This window comes from Calliphora vicina, chromosome 3 (assembly GCF_958450345.1).
Source record: "Calliphora vicina chromosome 3, idCalVici1.1, whole genome shotgun sequence".
NCBI lineage: Eukaryota > Metazoa > Arthropoda > Insecta > Diptera > Calliphoridae > Calliphora > Calliphora vicina.
This window is the reverse complement of record NC_088782.1, coordinates 114,500,684-114,528,428: the sequence shown is the minus strand read 5'-3', so window position 1 is coordinate 114,528,428 and position 27,745 is coordinate 114,500,684. Positions and strand designations below refer to the sequence as shown.

Below are 27,745 nucleotides of genomic sequence, written 5' to 3'. Positions count from 1 at the left end.
GTCCCACTCCTGGTAGGGTCATGAGGTCCAAGTTCAAAAATTAAACTCGACTGCACTTCCTCTTTGCGCATGTGAAATTTCATTCAAATCGGCGTTAGGGTTTAGAAGTTACAGATGTATTTTTCTCTTTTTTATTCTCATACCACTGTGCGCCATTCTGTCGGTCCAATTTTGCACCATTTATTTTGTCAGTAGTGCTTCGAACTTTTGCCTCTAAATGATCAATCATTGCTGGTTTATAAGCGCAGACCAGAGATTTGACATATCGCCATAAAAATTAGTCCAAAGGTGTCAAATCTTATGAAAAATTCATAGGCCCATTTCTTGAGATAATTCGATCACCAAACGTTTGGTTCAACATTTTGTTGGAACCTCTTCTCTTCCAAATGATTTAGAATGACAAGATATATCAAGAATCATTTGCCTGTAGCGTTCGCCATTCACGGTAATGTTGGCCTTCGTAATTTTTTTGGATGTAATGGAGTCTTAAGAGTCTTAAGTGGCGGCTTATGAACGCCATTCTGTCGGTCCAATTTTGCACCATTTATTTTGTCAATAGTGCTTCGAACTTTTGCCTCTAAATGATCAATCATTGCTGGTTTATAAGCGCAGACCAGAGATTTGACATATCGCCATAAAAATTAGTCCAAAGATGTCAAATCTTATGAAAAATTCATAGGCCCATTTCTTGAGATAATTCGATCACCAAACGTTTGGTTCAACATTTTGTTGGAACCTCTTCTCTTCCAAATGATTTAGAATGACAAGATATATCAAGAATCATTTGCCTGTAGCGTTCGCCATTCACGGTAATGTTGGCCTTCGTAATTTTTTTTGGATGTAATGGAGGCTTAAGAGTCTCATGCAGATAGAGCTCTCTCCAAAAAACACAATTCTGTTGGTTTACAAACATGTTAAGCCAGAAATGAGCCTCATCGCTGAAGATGATTTGACTATAAAAGGGCTCTAGATGTTTGGCGAACGCTCTGTTGAATTTTGGAAATAAAGTTTTTGCATGGTGATTTTCCAAAGAATACTGAAAAAATGTCAAACATACTTCATTAGTAAGACATACAGTTTTATAGTTATCCCTATCGGATGTTCTATACTTATAAAAAGAACACCCCTATATACTGCAAACTCCCCAATCTTAACCTCGAACTTTTATTCAGGTGCATTTCCTCATACCCATCCAGGTTGCTGAAAACGGGTTTTGATTCATCCGAGCAACACTGTCTGCCAAATACCCAACCCATTAGTTTGGACTATTCCTCTCATAATTAAGACCAAAATAAACTGGTTTGCGCATCAACATCAAATGGAAATTTAGCTTAAGATACGAGGACGCTTAATCTCACCCCATAAGAGTATAAGGCATCATCATTAACCTTTATGTGCTTGGTGGTCTACATTTGTAGCATTTTTGCAGAAAAACTTGAATAAAAAAAAAAAATTTCCACAACAACAGGGTTCGAAATTTTCAGTAGCTTCCTAGAAATCAATTCTAAGCACTTTTGACCCAGGCCCTACTTTTGAAAATGACCATCTCCTGGCCGGTAGTCTACAAATGTAGATACAATATAAAATGTATGGAAATTCACATCACTCTTTTACTGAACTCAAATTGTTTGGAAAGCGGCATGTCTTTTATTATTAGGAGGCAGCTTTTGAACATTGTCTTGGCGAGTTGGTTTAAAATACAATACTTTCAGGCTTTCCAATCTACCTAATCAAGCAATTCGAATCGGTGCTCATAATGTGTTTCGTAGCACTGTTGGCCCATCTCGTGCAACGAAAGGGCTCATCGAGTCAGCCACATTTGATTTGATGTTGATGCTCGAACAAGTTCGGATTGATACTAACGCAAAATGTGGAATGAACTAAACCGCATCTCAAAGGAGAGGGTGTGGAATAAGTTGACAAATATTGAATTGAGAGCATTCATTGGGCTTTTATTTTGGGCATACATTTACAAATAAAACGATGAAGCTACAGATGTATTTTGAAGTACGGAAGCAGTTTGTTATTATCGTAATGCCAAAATGAACATACTAGAGCTGCTTGACTAGTTAACGATAAGGCTGCTCCAATTTTTGCATTATTGGCTCTAATGAACAACAATCTTCACCGCTACTATCAACCATCGGGAAGAACTAGATTTATGCAGTACATCCCATTCAAGCAAAGTATGGCATAAAAGTCTGATTCGCATGCGATGCAAAGTCATTATATCCTCTCAACAGCGATATCTATACAGGAATGAGCTCAAATGCAAGATGTGCACGACAATATCTCCTTCAATTTAGGAGAGAGTGTCGTGCAAAGACTGGTCTACCTTTGGGAAAAGCGAGGAAAAACCATAATCTGTGGCAATTTTTTCACATCATTGAATCTGGATAGGCATTTGATGTCCAAAAATCTCCGTCTTCTTCGTAAAATGAAAGCAGGCCGCAAAAGAGCATAGGAGTCTACAGTTTATCTTGAATCAAAGTTTGCTTTGGTGTCCTGCGTGACGAAAAAGGGGAAAGCAGTTACACTACTTTCCACTACACCGGAAGAAAAACAAGCCAAAATATATCCTTGACTACAACGCAGCCAAAGGAGGCTTAGATGCGATGAAAAAAAATGCTTTCGCATATTCAACTAAAAGCAAAGCTTTGTGCTGGCCTTCGGAAATTTTTTTTAACATGCTAGATATAAGTGCTCCAGACGTATTCGTTATACAGACAAAAGACGAAAGTTCCCGCGAAGCCTTGCAGAACATCTCTTCATGCCACCAATTGAACAGCACTCTAAAAATCCAAGGGTATTAGGCAATGCTCCAACTCCCCTGGCTATTGAAATGACACTCGGTAGTGCGTACTAATGTTTTTTTTCATATCTTGACATAGTTTTTCATACAAATACATATTTGCTACAAATATAGACTTCCGACCGCCAACGTTATTTTACAATCCCGAGCACATAAAGGTTAAATTCCTCAAAATATATATAAAAATAAATGAAAATGATCTATGTATTCGCTAAAAGATCTTTGGTATCACTATTAACACTCTTCGTTCCTCAGTGTGCGAATCTTGATCAGCACTGTCATGTCACTAAGCTTGATCAAACCACTAATCATTATCAGGTATAAATACTTCAAAATACAAAGATAATAATACTAGATTTTGAAAATCCGCTTGTAATCCACCAGGTCGACAACCAAGCCAGCGATATATTGTAGTCGAGTGTTACTCCTCTTAGTTGGCGAAAAAATATATGAAAAATATTATTAGGAAAAGTGGATTCTGGGGATGGATATTTTTAGGAGTAGAATTCGGAATAACATCTTGCATTATACTTTCACGTTTTTACCTTTAAAAAAAGGTGGTTTATTAACTTTAAATAAACCATATTCTTTTAATTGCAAATACAAAATTATCTATCTAAACTGGACATGATTATAAACATAATGAATATTGCAAGCAGCCATTACAGACCGTCAAATTGAAATCACTAATGCAGCTTTCTAACAATATTTTACCATAACAGATTAATACTGTAACAATAAAACAATAGATTTGTCCAATTTACAATAGGTGTCGTAATTATACCCTACACCACCATAGTGGGGAGGGTATAATGCGTTTGTGCAGATGTTTGTAACGCCTAAAAATATGAGTCTAACACCCACCTTAAAGTATACCGATCGACTTAGAATCACTTTCTGAGTCGATTAAGCGATGTCCGTCCGTCCGTCTGGTCGGCTGGCTGGCTGGCTGTCCATGTAAACCTTGTGCGTAGAGTACAGGTCGCAATTTTGAAGATATTTCGATGAAATTTGATACATATTATTTTTTCGGCTCAAGGACCAAGCCTATTGAAACTGGCTGAAAGCGGTCCATTATTTCACCTAGCCCCCATACAAATGTCCTCCCGAAATTGGACTTTATCGGTCATAATTGTTTAATTTATATATGTATCTCCACAAATTCCGCTCCAAATAGTTTTTATACACACAAAATTCATGTCACCAAATTTTGTTACGATCGGTCCATAATTAGTCATAGCTCCCATATAGACTCGCTTCCGAAAATCACTTTAACGTGCATAAATCGCTTAAAAATGTTGGTAAACACACAAAATTCAACATAAATAACTTTCGTATTTACATAAATCACACGACCTAATTTCATGGTGATCGGTCCATAATTGGTCATAGCCCCCATATAAGGCCTACTTCCAAAAATCTCTCAAAAATATAAATTATTGAAACTTTAAAAGAAAAATTTTTTTTTGCTCAATTATTTGACAATTATTTTCAGCAGCAATGATTTCCCAAAAATGTCATTCATTAATATTCTAGGTCAAATGACTTAACCCTTGAATATTAAGCCATTCAAAGTCAATTATTCTCGGAACTTAAATTCTGTTAAATGATAGCGAAATAACCTTATTTGGGTTGTTAATAAACCTCCTTTGTTTACACTACCTAGAGCCTACAGCCTGCTTTCAAATATCGTCAAGACTTCCCTCCTAGTCGCAGAGATAACAAGATCTTCAATGTAGTTTCATGTACCTAAGATTAACCCATTACCGCCCACTGTCCCCATATGAGTACACCTATTCATAGTCAGATAACTCTGACTTAAACAGTTATTTTCTTAAAGTAAACATACATATAACTTCTTTAGGCTCAATTGAGTTTATAATCGGAAATAATAAAAAACAAGTGCAATTTTTAGTGTTTTTAATTTCGTATTTCGATTGGGTCTATTTTGTCAAATCTATTTTTGTAATTTTTTTTAGTACACGTGTTTTACAATTCTATAAACTTATAAAATATTTTGTGAAGGGAGTAAAGAAGCGTGTAACACCATTTATTTTAACAAAAGTGAATATGTTTATTAGAAGCAGTGTTGCCAGTTTAGCCTTTTTGAGGCTAAATTTAGCCTTTTTATTTACTCTTTAGCCTCGAAATTTTGGTTTTAGCTTCGTGGCTTTTTTCTAGCCTTTTCTTAATTTCAAAATAGCCTTTTTTGAAATTAAAAAAGGCTAAAAATTTCGAGACTAAAGAGTAAATAAAAAGGCTAAATTTATATTTGTGAACCATTTTCATTTTAATTCATTACTATATTATATTCATTTAGCTTTTCAACATACTCAAGAATTGTACAGTATTAAAAGAACAAATAACAATTGACAATATCAAGTGGTTCAAAATGAAATAGAGTATTTTATATCTGAAAGCTTAAATGTCTAGCAAATTCTCTTTCAAGACAAAATTGTTATTACACATGAGCCCCACAAACTCTTGAAGGCTTGTGATACTCGATAGCGATCAACCAGTATTGCACAAAGTACAAAAAGTAAATAAATCATTTGCTGTTTTCTGATTTAAAATTCAAGGAATTTGATCCATTATCGTCGCCAATTGAAAATTGTTTAATGTTTTTGACACATTTTTCATACTAGTTTGATGAATGAGAGATAAAATAAAGAACGTTTTAATTAGTGAAGATTATGACAAAAATAATACGACAAATTAAACTAATTGAGCAATTGCGACAAAGATTACCATATGAAAACTCTACGCAAAATCAATTTTTTTCCCGTTGATAATAAAGTAGTAAAACCAAAAAAAATATATTATGTCATATTGATAGTGAAAAATTAAAGTGCTAATAAAATTACGAAGCTTAAGGCTCAGGGGCAGAATATATTAAACTACAAATGGACAAATATAGAACCAACAATGTCCATTTTCTGACATGGTTAATCTAATATTTAACTTTTTAGTACTTCCTTTAAGTAAAGCAGATGAATTTTATGAACATATTTTCTAATTTTTTATTTAAAAATAAATATAAACCCAAAATTCTTAATTTATAATATTTTAGCTTTTTTTTTGGCTTTTTTTCTAAAGCGGTTTAGCTTTTTCTGGCCTTTTTTTGAAGCCAATATAGCTTCTTTTTTCGCCAGCTCCTGGCAACACTGTTCATTAACGTCTAAATAAAAGGAATTATAAAAAAATATTAAAATTTTTAATTCACTTTGAAGAAAAATAGGTGTTCTCACTTGGGAACAATGGTCATACTAGGTGTGAAATTACCCAAAGAAGTTTTTCAAACCCTAAGCGTTTTTATACATACTTTACTTACAATGGTAAAATAACACATCGCAGTTGATTAATTATCCGTTCCGGATTGTGGCCGCTATATTTACGAACTGTGCCAACTATTCGGATGACGTTTGACGCCGTTTTGATGTTGTTGAAAGCAAATAGGACCGCACAATATTCCGTCTGAATGATAGTTGGTCCATTATTTACATAACAAATAAATAAAACATCGAGAAGTTTAGTAATGCTTCCATGTCGAAAATATATATGAATATTGCCCATCACGACTTTTTTCATCTTATGGATACTCTGTAAAGACCGATTGCCAAATAGTCTTCGTATACTGAAGTCCACCTTTTGCTTTCGAACCTGAACCCTCCGTTTTACTTTTCCCAAGGAATGTATCAAATCAAAATTTGTTGTAATGTAACGTTTTTATCATTCCAATGTACTATTGTTATTCAATTACTTGTTTCAAAGCGATAATCATATTCCGCTTTGGGTTGTTTTTCATTTCACTTTTATCGGTTCAAGTGGAAATTTTTCGTAATATTGTCTCGTAATGTACTAGTTGCTTTGTATCTCAATCAGCATTTGGCATATTTGAACATAATAAATCGTCTTCATTACCTTCGTCGCATCTGTTGGTGGCATATCTGGATCAGGTGGCATAACTAATATATCATATGCATCATAATAAGCGCTTATGTAAATAATTAATAAATAATTGTGTAAATAACAGCTTCCGGAAGTGGCAAAAAAACATTTTGACCTCTAAAAATCTTTCCGTGCACCATAATGAAGACGATAAAAACCATGCAAAATTGTTAAATTTATTACTAGTATCGCCTATTGACCCCAATTGGGGACAGTCTAATAAAACCTTATCTTCTAATCAGTTTTGCCAGGAGCTGGCGAAAAAAGAAGCTATATTGGCTTCAAAAAAAGGCCAGAAAAAGCTAAACCGCTTTAGAAAAAAAGCCAAAAAAAAAGCTAAAATATTATAAATTAAGAATTTTGGGTTTATATTTATTTTTAAATAAAAAATTAGAAAATATGTTCATAAAATTCATCTGCTTTACTTAAAGGAAGTACTAAAAAGTTAAATATTAGATTAACCATGTCAGAAAATGGACATTGTTGGTTCTATATTTGTCCATTTGTAGTTTAATATATTCTGCCCCTGAGCCTTAAGCTTCGTAATTTTATTAGCACTTTAATTTTTCACTATCAATATGACATAATATATTTTTTTTGGTTTTACTACTTTATTATCAACGGGAAAAAAATTGATTTTGCGTAGAGTTTTCATATGGTAATCTTTGTCGCAATTGCTCAATTAGTTTAATTTGTCGTATTATTTTTGTCATAATCTTCACTAATTAAAACGTTCTTTATTTTATCTCTCATTCATCAAACTAGTATGAAAAATGTGTCAAAAACATTAAACAATTTTCAATTGGCGACGATAATGGATCAAATTCCTTGAATTTTAAATCAGAAAACAGCAAATGATTTATTTACTTTTTGTACTTTGTGCAATACTGGTTTTAAAAAAAGATGGTACGCCAAATTATAATCAGTGTATTAATTACTTAAAAGTTTGGCTTTTTAGAATTGCTGGTTTGACGAAATTAAAACAAAATGGGTTTTAACTCGAAGCATTGATCCACAAGACGTCTAACGGCTATTGATCGCCATCTAGTATCACAAGCCTTCAAGAGTTTGTGGGGCTCTTGTCCATTATAAAATGATGAATATAATGTGTAATAACAATTTTGTCTTGAAAGAGAATTTGCTAGACATTTAAGCTTTCAGATATAAAATACTCTATTTCATTTTGAACCACTTGATATTGGCAATTGTTATTTGTTCTTTTAATACTGCACAATTCTTGAGTATGTTGAAAAGCTAAATGAAAATCAGTAATGAATTAAAATGAAAATGGTTCACAAATATAAATTTAGCCTTTTTATTTACTCTTTAGTCTCGAAATTTTTAGCCTTTTTTAATTTCAAAAAAGGCTATTTTGAAATTAAGAAAAGGCTAGAAAAAAGCCACGAAGCTAAAACCAAAATTTCGAGGCTAAAGAGTAAATAAAAAGGCTAAATTTAGCCTCAAAAAGGCTAAACTGGCAACACTGTTAATGAATAACTATTTAACAAAAAAACAAAAAGTTTACAAGCAGTTTCTTCTTGGGCGTTAATGGGTTAAGCTGCTAAGCTTTTACAATAGTTCATCGATGAAAGTCATTGGCAACAATATCTTTAGGATATGAATAATATGATCAAATGAATCGTTTATTTCAAAAACCAGTCAAGCAACAAAAAATGCAAAATTGAGTTATTGGGCATTTAATGTTTTGTAAAGGTCGTTGAATGTAAAAAAAAATTAAAAAAATGCCCCGCTTAAAATCAATAATTTGTTGCTTGACTGGTTTTTGAAATAAACGATTAAAATGTAGTAAAGCTACATTCATGAATATGTATTTTTATCTAATATTTCATGTTCAAGAAAAAATAATAATTTTTGTAGTCAATCACCGCATCCAGAGCCTAATGCAATTTTCAGATATTTTCAGTTATTTACACACCTCCACAGATGCGACAAAATTCTGATTATAGCTCATGATGTTTAATTTTATATAGTACATCGACGACCACGACCCAAGCAGCTATGGTATTCAGTGACCCACATGAGGATAATATTATAAATCTAGATGTCATCATCGAAGTTGCCCTTTATCAGACTTAAATCCGAAATAACTCACTTAAGTTTAGCATTGATTCGAAATCTTAAAATGTGTAGGCAAACATATTTTAGAAGCATATTATTAGGTATGTGATGGAAATCCACTTTGTAAACGAAAAAGGATATTATGCTCATTTTAGCTTCAATAATGGTTGTTTATATATTGACTAGTTTAACCTCAATTTATGTATTCATACTTTAACTTTAATCGTGGCTCTTTATATATTCTTAGTTAAACTTTAATTGTGGCTCTACAAATAGTCTTAGATTAACTTCAATCGTGGCTATTTATATCTATGTTTAACTCTAATCGTGGCTCTTTATAGAGTCTTCGTTTAACATTAATCGTGGCTCTTTAAAGAGTCTTAGTTTAACTTCAATAGTGGCTCTTTATATAGTCAAATTTAACTTTAATCGCGGCTCTTTATATAGTCAAATTTAACTTTAATCGCGGCTCTTTATATAGTCTTAGTTTAATTTTTTATCCTGGCTCTTTTTCATCTTTCCTCAATCTTAATATAGTCTTAGTTTAAATTTAATTCTGGCTCTTTATATAGTCTTAGTTTAGCTTTAATCGTGGCTCTCTATATATTGCCTAGTTTAGCTTCTATCGTGACTCTTTATATAGCCTTAGTTTAGCTTCAATCGTGGCTCTTTATATAGTCTTAGTTTAACTTTAATCATGGAATTAAAAAAATTTAAGTAAGTTATTTTAAAAATTTCAAGAAAATAATAAAAATTTGTATTTGATTTGATTTAAAAGATCATTGTCCCGAGTAAACTTTAATATTGCAATTAGTTTTTAATCTTTAGTTTTATAGTTATGCTTACTACAATTTCAACTCAATCTCAATACTCTATGAAGTAGATAGTTTATGTATAGACAGCAGCTGCTATTGCCTTCGGTATTATTACTTTTTCAATTATTTGATGGTAAAAAAAAAACTTTTTTTAAACAAATTTTTAATTTTTTTAAAATACTTTGCTGCAATTTTTCACACTTTTATCTTTTAACTCAGACAATAACAACAATACAAGTAATGTTGAATACAGACAGACAAAAAACAAAAACTTTGCACAATATTTGGTAAATAAACAGAGAAATTTATTAAAATTTCATAAATTGCACTTTCTTATCTTTCTACAACATTTGTTATTGAAAAATAACAATTTATATGAATGAATTGCATATTCTTTGGGTTTTATCTGCTGCTGCTGCTGCTGTTTTGTTTTTTTTTTTACTTTTTTTTATATTTGATATTTATTTTTCATCTGCTCTTTCCATTTAAAATATTATAATATTCCTGTAACAACAGAAACAACAAAATTGTGTTGGCTTTCTTTCTTTTTTATTTGGTAATTCTTTAAAAAGTTTAACTGTAGCAGTATGCCGGAATAAAAGTATTTGCCACAAGTATTAATAGTTGAACAGAAAAAAAAAACAATAACTATACAAAATTTTATGCAACTTAAACATTTTGCAAAACTCTGTCTATCTCTGCCTCGCAACTTCAACTAAATATTTATTGTTTTTTCATCTTTTCGTTACAGGTTTTCCATCCACCCAGAAATATCCAAGAAGAAAAACCATTTGAATTTAGTATAAGATATAAATTTATAAGTCAGTCGGATGCTGTTGTCAGGTAAAGTAGAACAAAACTGAAGCACAAATGTTTTGTACAGAAAATCTATCTACAATAATACAATATTGAATGAATTGAAACAATGTACAGATGCATATTATATTTACTTACATACACACTGATATATGCAGTTTGAAAATACATAAGCACGCATTCATCGGTTTGGTATCATTGGATATACAAACACTTTTCTAAATAATTATGTATGTAGAAATGTAGACAAAGTCTTACCGACCGATATATTTACAGGAAGGACAACAACAATAGCAACAACAATTTTATACTAAATATTATACAATTCTTGGAGATAATAGACTAAAAAGCAACAGCAACAATAACAAATGTGGCTGGGGATGTTTGAAGCACAATGCAATCCAGCGAAATGTTTAAACACAAGTTGTTTCAAAATGCTTAAATAGAATGGGACCTGTGTTTTTCAAATCTCTAGTTTAATCCTAGTTCAGTTCTAGTTCAGTTCTAGTTCAGTTCTAGTTCAGTTCTAGTTCAGTTCTAGTTCAGTTCTAGTTCAGTTCTAGTTCAGTTCTAGTTCAGTTCTAGTTCAGTTCTAGTTCAGTTCTAGTTCAGTTCTAGTTCAGTTCTAGTTCAGTTCTAGTTCAGTTCTAGTTCAGTTCTAGTTCAGTTCTAGTTCAGTTCTAGTTCAGTTCTAGTTCAGTTCTAGTTCAGTTCTAGTTCAGTTCTAGTTCAGTTCTAGTTCAGTTCTAGTTCAGTTCTAGTTCAGTTCTAGTTCAGTTCTAGTTCAGTTCTAGTTCAGTTCTAGTTCAGTTCTAGTTCAGTTCTAGTTCAGTTCTAGTTCAGTTCTAGTTCAGTTCTAGTTCAGTTCTAGTTCAGTTCTAGTTCAGTTCTAGTTCAGTTCTAGTTCAGTTCTAGTTCAGTTCTAGTTCAGTTCTAGTTCAGTTCTAGTTCAGTTCTAGTTCAGTTCTAGTTCAGTTCTAGTTCAGTTCTAGTTCAGTTCTAGTTCAGTTCTAGTTCAGTTCTAGTTCAGTTCTAGTTCAGTTCTAGTTCAGTTCTAGTTCAGTTCTAGTTCAGTTCTAGTTCAGTTCTAGTTCAGTTCTAGTTCAGTTCTAGTTCAGTTCTAGTTCAGTTCTAGTTCAGTTCTAGTTCAGTTCTAGTTCAGTTCTAGTTCAGTTCTAGTTCAGTTCTAGTTCAGTTCTAGTTCAGTTCTAGTTCAGTTCTAGTTCAGTTCTAGTTCAGTTCTAGTTCAGTTCTAGTTCAGTTCTAGTTCAGTTCTAGTTCAGTTCTAGTTCAGTTCTAGTTCAGTTCTAGTTCAGTTCTAGTTCAGTTCTAGTTCAGTTCTAGTTCAGTTCTAGTTCAGTTCTAGTTCAGTTCTAGTTCAGTTCTAGTTCAGTTCTAGTTCAGTTCTAGTTCAGTTCTAGTTCAGTTCTAGTTCAGTTCTAGTTCAGTTCTAGTTCAGTTCTAGTTCAGTTCTAGTTCAGTTCTAGTTCAGTTCTAGTTCAGTTCTAGTTCAGTTCTAGTTCAGTTCTAGTTCAGTTCTAGTTCAGTTCTAGTTCAGTTCTAGTTCAGTTCTAGTTCAGTTCTAGTTCAGTTCTACTTCAAGGTTCAAGCCCAGTTCAAGTTCTACTTCAAGGTTCAAGCCCAGTTCAAGTTCTTTCTGTCTTTTTTCTTTCCTATTATAAACAATTTGCTGGGTTCACCTACATGCACGTTGGTAATATATTTCTATTAAGATTTAAATAAACTACTATTTGTGCATGTAAATATAAATTTCACTATACACAGAAAGGCATTGCAAATGTTTATAGACGATCATCAAAACGTGCAACGACCTATGAACCTACTAGCTGTGTGTGTTTTGCATTTGATAAGATTGATGATAAAATTATTTTTCCTTTGAAGATGTATTTACATAAGTATTTATATGTATGTAGGTGAGATCAATATTAAAGACACTGGTTTTCAAAGGATGTTGTTATTTTGCATTATAATATTTAAAGTTTTTAGATATTTGCAATGGGAGTATTCAAAGGGATATTTTAATAAAAACATAGCTTTTCTACTGAATCTTCTTTGAATAACATTGTCCTAATGTGTCGTAGGGTGACATGGTAATAGACGAAACTGAAGACATTACTGAAACGAATATTTTAGCAGAAGTTAACGAAACTTCGAAGCTTCTGAAAGTTAATTTCAACAGACCGACCGAAAAGACGGACTGAATATATCGAGTCCGCGATCCAAAATAAAAATACTTTATGGGGTCGCAATAACGAACTCCACTCATGATGATGCGTATACAAATCACAGTCATTGTAACGTATACTTAATATTTAATTAATTCCATACAAATTCATATTAATCATACGTATCGTGAAACTCATAAAATCAATATTTGCACAAACGGAAGATAAAAGTAATTTCTATACCGCTAGTCTGATTTTTTTCAAACATGAAACATCGATAGAGTAGAAGCTAGACTTTTAAAAGCTTATGGATGCAATCCAAGGAGATAAATTCTTCAGCTCTGATCGGCTTACTACAACTTATTGACTATGACCAGTTAATGAGTAAAATCCCACGAAAATATAATAATTTGAATAGTATTCTAAATTTATATTGGGAAAGAGTATGAAAGCCTACCTATAACAAATTCTTTCAAATGTGATTTTCTGCATTTATTGTCTTTTTGTTGATGTTGTTGTTATTGTTGCTGTTATCCTGTGTATTCCTGCTGTTGTTTTTATTATTATAAAACTATATCTTGTTCTTGTGCTCTTCTTGTGGCAATTCCTGTCATACATATAAATATTGCTGCAGCTCCTGTTACAAGCATGTGCATGGGTTGTGGTAAATGTTGTATATATTACATACATAAATATTTGAATGTAAGAGTTTTCATATAAATACTCTACTTTACTTTTATTTTGCTGTACATATTGTACATATGACGTTGACAGTTTGTTTATAAAAATTTACTTTACTTCATTTCACATTGTTGCTGTGTCTCTGCTGTCTATCAGTCTCATTTTATATGTGTATAGTGAATTTTCTAAGCACATATCTATACCAGTGTTTAGTTTCCGTTTGCTGTCTCGGTTTTTTTGTAGTAAATGTAAGTTGTCCATTTGACAAACTCACTTTCTCAACTTATTGTGTTCAATTTGTTTTGTTTTTTTATATAAAGCTTGTATTATTTGTATGTTTTCTATGAAATTCTTTTTATGTTATAAACTATTTGTATGTTTTTTTGTATGAATAAGTGTATTATTGTCAGAGTTTGTGTTTTAAATTAACACATTTTACTTTATTTTTATTTTATTTAACATAGTATATAGTTTTGTTTAGTTTTAGTTTTCAGTTTATTTAACAACTATGATTATTATCTAAATACTCTCATTTTTTCCTTGTTTTCAATTTTTTCTATTTAATTTTTTTATAACTTTTGTTTTTGCTTTCTTAAAAATATGTCATGTTGTTTATGAATAATAATTTATAATCATAAATATTCTATTTGCTAAACATAACAACAAAATTCTTAAACTGTAGAGTATAGTTTTAGTATTTTAGTTTATTTTATGGTTTCTTATATGGAAAAAATACATTTATTTGATTTTTCTTATCTTTATTTGCTAAGTTAATTTGTTTGTTTGTTTTTAGTAAATCTTAATTTGGAATTTGTATTATTTGTTTAAAAGTTTGTAACAAAAATCAAGCATACTTTTAAATTAGACAAATAATCATTTTAGAATGTCAATAAGGATTTGAGAAGGAGCTAATTTCATTTGTAATAGATAAAAATTTTACAGGAAAACAATATTTCCTATTCAAAATATTTGATAGCAAAATATACACATTAGGTTAGTTCTTATTCTGAAACTCTCTTGATTTGTATAACCACCATTATTAATAAAAGACGGACGGAAAGACGGACATCGACTCCGCTATCTATGACGATCCAAAATATATAAACTTTATGGGTTCGCTAGTGAAATATGTGGAAATTACAAACTCCACTCCTGATAAAGTGTATATAAATCGCAATCAAAAATATTCTTAATCATGGTGACGTATACTTAATATTTAATTAATTCCATACAAATTCATATTAATCATACGTATCGTGAAACTCATAAAAATCAGTATTTACACAAACGCAAGATAAACGTAATTTCTAAACTGCTAGTCTGATTTTTATACCCTTCACAATGAGTGGCAAGGGTATATATAAGTTTGTCATTCCGTTTGTAATTTCCACATTTTTCATTTGCGACCCCATAAAGTATATATATTCTGGATCGTTATAGATAGCGGAATCCGTCTGTCCGTCTGTGTGTTGAAATCAACTTTCCGAAGCCCCCAAATAACTTACATACACGATTCATACATCAATATCTCCGAAATTCTTCCGGATCGGTCGCTATTTAAAATCGAGAAAATCGGTCCACAAATGGCTGAGATATAAGGAAATAACTAGGACAACCTCGATTTTTGACCTATTTTTGACCTATATCTGGATTACTAAGTCATTAATATAGATAATATGGATATCTAATGATAGATATTTCAAAGACCTTTGCAACGACGTATATAAGACCATAGTAAGTTGGACATACAATGGGTCAAAATCGGAAAAAAATATTTTTTAACCCGAATTATTTTTTCATCAAAAATTTTTTTTTTGTCATAAATTCTTTTTCCAAAAAAAAAAATAATTAAAGAAATTTAAAAAAAAAAAATTTGAAAAAACTTTTTTTTAAAAAAATTAAAATAAAATTTAAAAAATTTGTTTAAATAAAAATATTTAAAAAAAAATATATTTTTAAGTATAATTTGGTAAAGGATATATAAGATTCGCCGCAGCCGAATATAGCTCTCTTACTTGTTTTTAACTTGAAACATCAATAGAGCAGGGAGCTAGCCTTTTAAAATGTTTATTTAGGTGAACAACCTTTAAACACAGATTGTGCTAGATTGGGCCAAAGTTGGCCACCAAGATAGTCTGTCCAGGTTCTTTAAAGTTCAGCTTTCTTTTAAATCCTCTTTAACACAAAGCTATCTTTGGAATAGGTTTGTTAATGGCTTGTTAACGGCTCTCGGCTAACGACTTAATAACCCACTATAAATTTCATGCATGGGACAAAACGAAACATTTCGATTAACCCATTAACGCCCAAGAAGAAACTGCTGGTAAAAATTTTGTTTTATTGTTATATAGTTATTCATTAACGTCTAAATAAAAGGAATTATAAAAAAAATATTAAAATTTTTAATTCACTTTGAAGAAAAATATGTTTGAAATTACCCAAAGAAGTTTTTCAAACCCTAAGCGTTTTTATACATAACTTACATCTCCAGTGGCACTTACAATGGTAAAATAACACATCACAGTTGATTAACTATCCGTTCCGGATTGTGGCCGTTATTTTTACGAACTGTGCCAACTATTCGGATGACGTTTGACGCCGTTTTGATGTTGTTGGAAGCAAATAGGACCGCACAATATTCCGTCTGAATGATAGTTGGTCCATCGGGGTGTTTTATTTACATAACAAATAAATAATACATCGAGAAGCTTAGTAATGCTTCCATGTCGAAAATATATATGAATATTGCCCATCACGACTTTTGGTATCTTATGGATACTCTGTAAAGACCGATTGCCAAATAGTCTTCATATACTGAAGTCCACATTTGGCTTTCGAACCTTAACCCTTCGTTTTACCTTTCCCAAGGAATGTATCAAATCGAAATTTGTTGTAATGGAACGTTTTTATCATTCCAGTGTTCTATTGTTATTCAATTACTTGTTTCAAAGCGATAATAATATTCTGCTTTGGGTTGTTTTTCATTTCTTTGATCGGTTCAAGTGGAAATTTTTCGTAATATTGTCTTGTATTGTACTAGTTGCTTTGTATCTCAATCAGCATTTGGCATATTTGAACATAATAAATCGTCTTCATTACCTTCGCCGAATCAGTTGGTGGCATAACTGGATCAGGTGGCATAACTAATATATCGTATGCATCATAATAATCGCTTATGTAAATAATTAATAAATAATTGTGTAAATAACAGCTTCCGGAAGTGGCAAAAAAACATTTTGACCTCTAAAAATCTTTCCATGCGCCATAATAAAGACGATAAAAACCTTGTAAAATTGTTAAATTTATTACTAGTATAGCCTATTGTCCCCAATTGGGGACAGTCTAATAAAATCTTATCTTCTAATAAACATATTCACTTATTGTTAAAATAAATGGTGTTACACCCTTATTTACTCCCTTTACAAAATATTTTATAAGTTTATAGAATTGTAGAACACTTGTACTGAAAATAATTACAAAAATATATTTGGCAAAGTAGACCCAATCTAAATACGAAATTAAAAACACTAAAAATTGCACTTGTTTTTTATTTAGTAACATGTATCTTCGACTATAAACTCAATAGAGCCTAAAGAAGTTATATGTATGTTTACTTTAAGAAAATAACTGTTTAAGTCAGAGTTATCAGACTTTGAATAGGTGTACTCATATGGGGACAGTGAACGGTAATGGGTTAAAAAAATGTTTTAAAATTTACCCTTCTGATATTGATAATATTTGGCATATATGGCCATGTTTTCCATGGTCATACAAAATTCAAAATTCTCTAGAATTTCGAAATCCACTTTAGTTTGGTATTTGTGTAGAAATGGGACAATATGACAAACAATTCGGTATCTCCAGAACTATTATAGATATTTTTATGAAATTTTGCATGGTTGGAGCTGCGGTATCTTTGACTTGGTGTGCAATTGTTCTGCTTCATGGGTGTGAAAGGGGGCAGTGCGTGGCCCCTCAAAATTGGTCACAATTCCGTATCTCCAGAACTATTAGAGATATAGTTGGAGGTGAGGTATTTTTGAGTTGGTGTGCAGTTATTCTGCTTCTTAGGTGTGAAAGGGGGTCGTGGTCCCTCAAAGTTGACCACCTAGGATCTCAAATTTTTTTAAAAAAAAAACCAAAAAAAACATTTATTATCCGAATGAGCTGAAATTTAAAATATAAATAGTAGTGTATTCATTCGACTAATGATCGTTCGATTAATAGAATAATTTCTTACGAATAATTATTCGAACAATTTAAAAATGGCCATTTTCGAATAACGAATAATTCGAACAATTTTATGTAGAATAATCGAATAAAACGAATAAATGTTCATATATATTTAAATTTATTAAATTGCTTAAAATTTTTCATAATTTCAAATTTAAATAGGTAATAATGACTTACAAAAAATGGATTGTTTCTGAAATTCAACAAATAACTAAAGACAAAGGGACTTTCGATCACTGTAGATGAGTGTTCCGATAGCTCCTTCTATAAATATATAAATATCACTGCAAGAAGTTACAATTCTAAAAACAAGTCTTTCAAAATTTTTAACTTAGGAATTGAACCAATGAAAATAAAAGGTACGGAATAAAATATTTGTTATTTAGCTGGCGAAATATTAGAAGAATTGCAATTAATTATCAAAATATTAACTTAGATTAAAGTGGAGTTGAATGTGATTGAGAATGTGATGTGAAACGATCGTCGAAAGTGATATTGAGGATGACATTTATAATGATTACATTGAAATAGATGAAGGCCATGATCTTAAAATATATGTGTATAAGTGATGTTATTAACCGCGTAAGTACATAAGTGTTGCAAAAAATTAATTTAGTCGAATGATAAACACAAATATTGCAAACTAACGTTTTGTTGCAAGAAAAGCATGGAGTACGTTTTATATATGATTTTGAACATCGTTGAACATCTTTGTCTAACATGGTAATAAATTTTTTGCGTATTTGTAAATGCGTCAATCATGCACTGCCTGACTTCAAATTAGCCACCTTCACTGACAGTGATATCAAACTTTGGACAGATTCCCTTTATTGTGTAATTCCCCTAGACCACTTTATTAAGCAAAGATTAGGCAACCTTGATAGAATAATTAATTTACTAAAGAATTAGTTACTCAACTTAAAACCCGAATAAATGAACGACATAAAAAAATTCTTAATACGTTTATATAGTATTTGAATTCATGATCATGTCCAACTAGCTCAAATTTTTTAAAGCATAGCTCCAAAACGGAAACTAATGGATTTGCTAGTCAATTGTTTTGTAGATTGTTTGGAAGTTAATCTGGTCAGAATATTTCTGATGAAAATTTAATGATGGACTTTGTTTTCGAATGTTTTTTAACATTATCAATACTTGAATTGTTAACTTTAACGTTATTTTTTGTTTTTCTTTTACTTCATTCTTTACTTTAAAAAAAAAAATTATTCGAATAATTCGATTAATTTTAAACGTGTGATAAAATTATTCGAACAAATTAAAATCTCTTATTCGAATTATTCGTTTTATTCGAACAAGAGAAAAATCGAATAATTCGAATACCCTAATAAATAGTCCTAAGGAAAATCTACAAAAAATAAGTTATCTCTTTTAATTGAAGAAATATTTAGGTTTATTTATTTAGTTTTTTTTATATTGCTCGATATTTTTTTGGTTTTTTAGATATGGTGCACAGTGCTTTGTTCAATGGACAAAAATCAAAAACAAGATCATGTCTTTGATATTAATGAAATTTATATTTTTCAATAGACAACTAAATAACTCATTCGTGTAAGAAAGACGTTTTTATGAATATCTCTTTTTGTCGTCACTAAAAATATTACATTTTCAACATAAATTTTATTTAGAAAAATATATTTATTTATGGTTAACTAAAATCATTGTTAAAAGTTCGTTTTAAAAGATATAAACTCGCGATTGACTGCAAATGAAATAATATGAATGTGGAATTATGAAAAATTACTGCTTTTGCCAAAAAAGGTTTACTACAAAATAGCCTTAAGTATTATCTACACGCAGAGAAAAAATATAGTTGGGCATGGTTACTGTAACCATTTATATAGTGTTACAAGTTTTTTAACTATATTATAGTCACAGTAACCATTTACATGATTGTGGTAACCATAATATGGTTAATTTACGATTCACATGATTGTCTCAACCATATATATGGTTACAGTAAACATATATATGTTTGTGACAACCATTTATATGATGAAGGACTTATCATATTATGGTGCTCTCGGCTTAAGGCTTATCATAATCTGAGAACAACATATTATGATAAAATTATTCATCATTAATATGGTTGCCACAAACATATATATGTTTACTGTAACCATATATATGGTTGAGACAATCATGTGAATCGTAAGCTAAGCATATTATGGTTACCACAATCATGTAAATGGTTCCTGTGACTATAATATAGTTAAAAAACTAGTAACACTATATAAATGGTTACAGTAACCATGCCCAATTGTATTTTTTTTCTGCGTGTATAAGAAAATATAATCATTGGTTGTCCTTTTTTATGAAAAGTATTAAAATTTTGATTTCGTAAATTTTCAATTTGATGGGGAAATAGCTCCAGATTTTTGGTTTTTTTATAAAATTATACGGTTTTTTCTTTTAAATAACTATGAAATATTGCGTTATTTAACAAAAGTAGATTAATGACATAAAGTGTATTAATAGGTCTTTATTTGGTTCTAGATGTTGTATGTTTTTTTGCTGAAATCAAATTCTAAAGTTTGATTTAATTTTGAAACAAAAAACGTGTTAATCAATTTTAATTTTTCTTTAATTTTATATAATGCCTATCTCTTATTTATTATAATGTGAAATCATTATTTGTCCGTTTTGACTAGAACTTTAAAAAAAAAAAATTGTTTTTGATGGCACCCATAAATAATACATTTTTACCATAACTGTAAGTAACTCAATAATTGAATATAACCTACATATCCTTAGGTTGAGATAGTAATATGAGCTTCTGCTAATATTATGAACGCTTAAAATATAATCCAACATCAAGTTTATAATATTACAGCTGAACTATAAGGCTATCAACATTTGAAAATGTCCGTGCATCCGTCCTTCCGAATTTAAAAATATATGCAATATTTTCAGTATTTTTTTAAAAAAATGCTATATGGCAGTTATGTAAATCCTTGCTAGAATTGAAATGTTAATAACTAAATTAATCTAATATTAAAAGAGAACAATAATTTCTGAAAATTAATAATTTTATACAGGTTTATAGGTTTTTTAAGGAAAATTATGTATGGCAGCCACCCGAATCCTTGCTGCGATTGTAATAAAAATTTTCACAAACAACAATAACTTTACTAAAATGATTATAACCAAATTTTAAAATGTTAGGAGTATAACTGTGAATTTTACTCAAAATTGTATGTTCAGGATATATGGGAGGTAGCCGTGTCCTTGCACGGATTTTTTCAAGAATTATATTTTTTCTTAATCTTACCAGAAGGTAATATTCTACTAATTTTTATTCGTCTGCAATAACACTTTCTATTTTTGTCCATTGCCTACATGAAAATAAAGCACTGTAAGACCGCCACACGTCTTACAGAGGGTCAGTTATATTGGTGAAAGAATTCTGAATATAATAAACAAAATTGTTAATAGTTATCTCGTCCATAGAAAAATTTCATGCATACAAAGTTGGAACATGTAAAAAGGGCGGCGTTTTTCCCTAAAAAAGACTTTATATTTTTTCTTTTGTAGAAAAACATTTTTTATGCACAAATTTTATAAAACCGAAAAGAGAACATAATGAAAAAGCGTATACAGTTAAATCTTGCTCACTTAAAAGGACATAGAACCACCCAAACATAATCAAAATTGGCCGATGAAAAAAAAGTTTAAGTAAAAAATTCTAAAATTGCAAAGTAGCGATGCTCAAAGAAGCTCTATTTTTTTATAACCCTATATGTTATTTAAACACTTTCAAATTTTTTTACTATCGCATAGAAAATAACGTCACAATAGGCACTTTTCTAAAAAAAAACATATGGAAATAATAAAATTCTTCTATCAAAATGGGTGTTCTATTCAGTGTTGCCAGGAGCTGGCGAAAAAAGAAGCTATATTGGCTTCAAAAAAAGGCCAGAAAAAGCTAAACCGCTTTAGAAAAAAAGCCAAAAAAAAGCTAAAATTTTATAAATTAAGAATTTTGGTTTATATTTATTTTTAAATAAAAAATTAGAAAATATGTTCATAAAATTCATCTGCTTTACTTAAAGGTAGTACTAAAATGTTAAATACTAGATTAACCATTTCAGAAAATGGACATTGTTGGTTCTATATTTGTCCATTTGTAGTTTAATGTATTCTGCCCCTGAGCCTTAAGCTTCGTAATTTTATTAGCACTTTAATTTTTCACTATCAATATGACATAATATATTTTTTTTGGTTTTACTACTTTATTATCAACGGGAAAAAAATTGATTTTGCGTAGAGTTTTCATATGGTAATCTTTGTCGCAATTGCTCAATTAGTTTAATTTGTCGTATTATTTTTGTCATAATCTTCACTAATTAAAACGTTCTTTATTTTATCTCTCATTCATCAAACTAGTATGAAAAATGTGTCAAAAACATTAAACAATTTTCAATTGGCGACGATAATGGATCAAATTCCTTGAATTTTAAATCAGAAAACAGCAAATGATTTATTTACTTTTTCTACTTTGTGCAATACTGGTTTTAAAAAAAGATGGTACGCCAAATTATAATCAGTGTATTAATTACTTAAAAGTTTGGCTTTTTATAATTGCTGGTTTGACGAAATTAAAACAAAATGGGTTTTAACTCGAAGCATAGATCCACAAGACGTTTAACGGCTATTGATCGCCATCGAGTATCACAAGCTTTCAAGAGTTTGTGGGGCTCTTGTCCATTATATAATGATGAATATAATGTGTAATAACAATTTTGTCTTGAAAGAGAATTTGCTAGACATTTAAGCTTTCAGATATAAAATACTCTATTTCATTTTGAACCACTTGATATTGGCAATTGTTATTTGTTCTTTTAATACTGCACAATTCTTGAGTATGTTGAAAAGCTAAATGAAAATCAGTAATGAATTAAAATGAAAATGGTTCACAAATATAAATTTAGCCTTTTTATTTACTCTTTAGTCTCGAAATTTTTAGCCTTTTTTAATTTCAAAAAAGGCTATTTTGAAATTAAGAAAAGGCTAGAAAAAAGCCACGAAGCTAAAACCAAAATTTCGAGGCTAAAGGGTAAATAAAATGGCTAAAATTATCCTCAAAAAGGCTAAACTGGCAACACTGGTTCTATTCTTATTCTAATTTTCAATAAAAAAAAATCATCATCAGCAATGTGGCCTATTTTTGGATAAAAGGGTCCAAAACAATCGAAATGGTCGAATTTGGAATGATTTTAATCCACACAATGCCAATATATCATTAAAAAAAACTGCGTCTTTCAAAAATATTGCACTTTTTTATACCAAAATTTTTTTATAAATTTTCTTAATATTTTATTCAACAACAAGTCATTGGTTCTGACTTAGTCACATTAAGAAAATTTATACAAATTTTTTGCTATGAAAAAGTGCAATATTTTTGTAAGACCAAAAATTAACTTATCAAAACAAAAAAAAAAAAAAACATGTGCGGAATATATGCGTATCACATTTTCCTAATATTTGGATATTTTGATACATATTTTAGTTTTAGATATGACTTCCATATTGAAAAAAAAACAAGTAAGAGTACTATATTCGGCCGTGCCGAATCTTAAATACCCTCTACCTAAATATGGTGGTATAACAACTGAAATAATATAACAATTGCTAGAAAGACTAGTTTACGCAGAAGATATTTTATTTCAAATGTACGAAAAATTGTATCTAATTCAGCAATTTATAATTTAAATTCCTATTAGAACGTATGAAATTTAACAATTTATATACATAATAATTAGTTAATACGTTTGGATAAACATTTTTCCCTGTTAAACTCCAGTGAAGAAACAGAGTATAAAAAAGGGTATACAAATATATTTGGTCAAATTTCAAAATATTTGGTTGTGGGACTTTTATGGGAGCTATGACCTGTTATGTATTGATTGTCATAAAATATTTTAACGTGATTTTTATGGACTTATATGGGTGCTGTGGCCAATTGTGGAAGCTATGACCTATTATAGTCCTAAGTATATGAGGCCTATTTTTATAGAATTTCATATAAACAACGCTATTAACAAAAGTTGACCTTATATAGGAGCTATGACGAATTATGGATGAATATTTAAAAAATCTTGTAGCTCGATTCTTGGATACAAATTACTGATCGGTGTAAAATTTTGGTTCAGTACAGATTTTTTTGGATATTTGTGCAGGTTAATGTGTTTTCCTGAAGAGGTTCTTATATGGAGGTTATGACCAATAATGGGCCTACCATCATAAAATTTGGTGCATCGATTTTTGTATATATTGAAAAGATTTGTTTCGAATTTCAACCTGATAACTATATTTGTAACAAATTTATGAGGATTTTAGTGATTTTCGGGAGTGGACCTTTTATGGAAGCTATGGCTAAATATGGACCCATAGTCAAAAAATTCAGAAGTATGATTACTGGATACAAATTACTGACCTGTGCGTTATTTCATTTTGATATCGATATGTTTTAAATATTTTTTAAGGTTAATATCTTTTTCGGAAATGGGCCTTATAGGGGAGCTATGACCAATTATCGGCCAATCTGCATACAATTTAATACAGTGATTTCTATGTATATGAGTATTATTTTTGTCGAATTTTAGCATGATAAAGATGTTTATAAGAGATTTATGAGTACTTAACTGATTTTCGGAAGTGGACCTTATATGGGAGCTATGGTCAAATATGGACCGATTTTAACAAAATCCTGTAGTATGATTTCTAAGTATAAATTATGGATCTATGTAAAATTTTGTTTTGATATTGATATTTTTTAGATATTTATGTAGGTTATTGTGTTTTTCGGAAGTGGTCCTTATATGGGAGCTATAACCAATTATCGGCCGATCTTCATAGAATTAGGTACAGCGATTTTGGTATATATGTGGACTATTTATGACGAATTTCAATTTAATAGCAATATTTATAAGACATTTATGCTTATTTAAGTGGTTTTCGGAAATGAACTTTATATGGGGGCTACGGTCAAATATGGGCCGATCCACAAACAATTTTGGGTTGTAATTTTTTTAAGCACGAAACTTATTTTTCCTGAATTTTGTGTGGATACTGCAATTTTGTAGGCATTTACAGACCATATAACCATATTTCGGGAATAAATTTGTATGGGGGCTAGGATAAATCATGGACAGATTTTTATAATTTTCGCCAGAGTTAGTCCCTTTAACATAAAAATAACGTGTGTGCAATTTTATGGTATTATCTGCAATATATTTGCACAAATAAGGAAAACTATGTTAAAATTATCAAGTTTTTTTTTAGGTTGTCTCACATTTTGGTTCATAACTCTGGTTCCACTGAACCGATTTTGCCAATTTTCAACACCAAACTGCTTAGGAGAACAATAAACATTCTTTTTGTAAGTTTTTCAATTTTATTTGCCTATTTTGGACGTGAGCGTGTTTTACACAGACAGACAGACTGACAGGCTCAATCGACTTAAAATTTCATAAGGATCAATAATATATATACTTTGTTGGGTTTCAGATGAATATTTCTCAATGTTACACACGGAATGACAAACTTATATATACCCTCATTCGCCACTTATGGTGGTGGAGGATATAATATCAACGATATCTCACATACGCATTCTTTTATTTAAATTTAAAGATAGGAAGCGCTTAATGAAATGCCCTTTATATTACAATTACTTTTAGATAATAGAAACATTTCAATTAAAGTACCAAAACAATGTAATACAATATTATTTCTTTTATCTCTAACACACAACATCCACCTTTTGACCATCACCTCCTTAACACAATTATTATTATTGACTTTGATTAAACACTAACCATTTTTTTTTATATTTTGAATAATTTAATTTTTAGATACGGTTTACCCGATAAGCCTTTAGAATTGGGTCGAGTCACGCCCGGTACATATTGTACGCGACAATTCGATGAATGCTATCGCAATAAGTGTCGTCTACAAAGTCCCAATTATCCTGGTATGTATCCAAGAAATGTCACGTGCTACTGGACGATACGGCAAAAAGAAGTTCCTACAAGTAAACATGCCATGATAGCTGTAAGCCAAGAGAATCAACATAAAGCTTTAGTTAAGAGGTGAGTAAAGTAGATTTGCTAAAAAGTACTTAGTATTTATTACAATATTATAAAATAATTTAACGAAAACAAGCAGCAAAGCAAATGTTTTCTTTATATAATAAAATCTTTATAGATTAAAGATTTATTCACAACAAAATGTAAATGAAAAAAAAATGTTACCTTTTATTTTATTTCTCTTTGATCACTACCATTTATTTATTAAATTTCTCTACTAAAAGATTTTATTATTTTATTTTTTCTATTAAGCATTTTTTATTTAATATTATGCAACAATACAAAACTTGTTTCGGAATTTGTTAAAAAACAGAGTACTTAACATTAATTGCTATTTCACCTGACGTAAATTGCATAGAATTAATACAAAACATTGAGCACACAGCACGCATAAAATTGCTGATATTTTTTTTTTCAATTCTAACAAACTAACAAACATATTTTTGCCACTATATATTCCTACAAACATTAAACGTTTTGTGGATTGAAAAAAAAAGGCGACAAAACAAGCTGTCTATAAAGTTAAATGAAATTGAAATTTTTGTATTAACAAACGGTACTATGCTGGGGGGAAGTTAACCTCAAAGTCAAATGAGGACAGCTTCAAAGTCTACAACTTCACTTGCTTCTAAATAAAGTGGTTCATTTTTTATTTTAATCTAAATGTTTCGAATATAAATTATTTTGTCCTCTATTCGTTGTAATTTAAAAGAATCATTTAAAATTGCATTCGAATCTCAAGAAATCGGTTCGATTCTGATTCAAATCTAAATAAAACAAATAAAATTTCATTCACATCTAAATGAATCGGTTCAATTCAATTCTTATTCGAATCGCAACGAACTCAATCAGCCCAATAAGCATTTTTACTAGAATTCAAGTTGAAATCAAGTGTCAAGCCTTGAATTATAGTCCAGCAATTGACTTATAGTTGTATTACACTTTATTTCAATAGCATTTTCCAGTAAAACGTAAACATTAATTCAAACCATAAGTTTTTTGTTTTAAAAATATTTAATTTTTCAAATATTTTTCAAGTTTCAAACATAATTACATTTGCATTCAAGTCAAATTCCAACAAAATGTTCAAGTGCTTGAATTTTTGGGGCTTTGGTGCCTATTAGGAGTTGTCTAATCCAAATGAATGGATAACATTTTTGCTGAAATCAAAATGAATCGATTCTGTTGTCATTCGAACCTATATATCATACGGATATGAATGAACTTTCAAATCATGACAGGGTTTCATTTTTCATTCGAATTTAAATGAAACGGTTCCAAATGAACCGGTACAGTTCGAATAAAAAGTTCACTTCTAATTCGAATCCAAATAAAGCGCATCGCCTTCATTCGAAACCATTCGAATCCAAACCGATTTAGTTTTCAACATAATCTTAAGGCACCGGGTCAGTTTTCATTTGAATCCGAATAAATCGTATTAGTTTTCATTCGAATATAAATGAATTGGTTAAGTTTTCATCTGAATCGAAAGCAACCGGATCAGTATTCATTCAAATCCAAATAAACCGGTTAGTTTTCACTCGAATCTTAATGAATTGAAACAGGTTTCTTTATAATTAAAATAAAAAATGAAACGATTAAATTTTATTTCAAAACCACAACATTTTCCATTCAATTCTATTAGGCCGAGTCAATAAGTCCATGACTGAATTTTCCGCCTCTTAACTGAAAAGGCAACACTGCTCCTCTCAACCGGCATCTGTCAGCTTTTTATACCCTACACCACCATAGTGGGGAGGGTATAATGCGTTTGTGCAGATGTTTGTATTGCCCAAAAATATTAGTCCAACACCCACCTTAAAGTATACCGATCGACTTAGAATCACTTTCTGAGTCGATTAAAAGATGTCCGTCCGTCCGTCTGGTTGGCTGGCTGTCCATGTAAACCTTGTGCACAGAGTACAGGTCGCAATTTTGAAGATATTTCGATCGAATTTGGTACATATTATTTTTTCGGTCCAAGAACCAAGCCTATTGAAACTTACTGAAATCGGTCCATTATTTCACGTAGCCCCCATACAAATGTCCTTCCGAAATTGGACTTTA

General features: G+C 30.4%; 1 protein-coding gene across 1 annotated transcript in view; it reads left to right on the top strand.

Annotated features, from left to right (window-relative positions):
• The window catches only part of LOC135955691 (uncharacterized), a 365,923-nt gene that overhangs the window by 169,867 nt on the left and 168,311 nt on the right, over positions 1 to 27,745 (top strand). The window contains exons 6-7 of the mRNA XM_065506049.1: positions 10,406 to 10,497; positions 25,445 to 25,681. Of these exons, the coding sequence (XP_065362121.1) occupies positions 10,406 to 10,497; positions 25,445 to 25,681 (329 nt within the window). The remainder of the gene's footprint in view (positions 1 to 10,405; positions 10,498 to 25,444; positions 25,682 to 27,745) is intronic.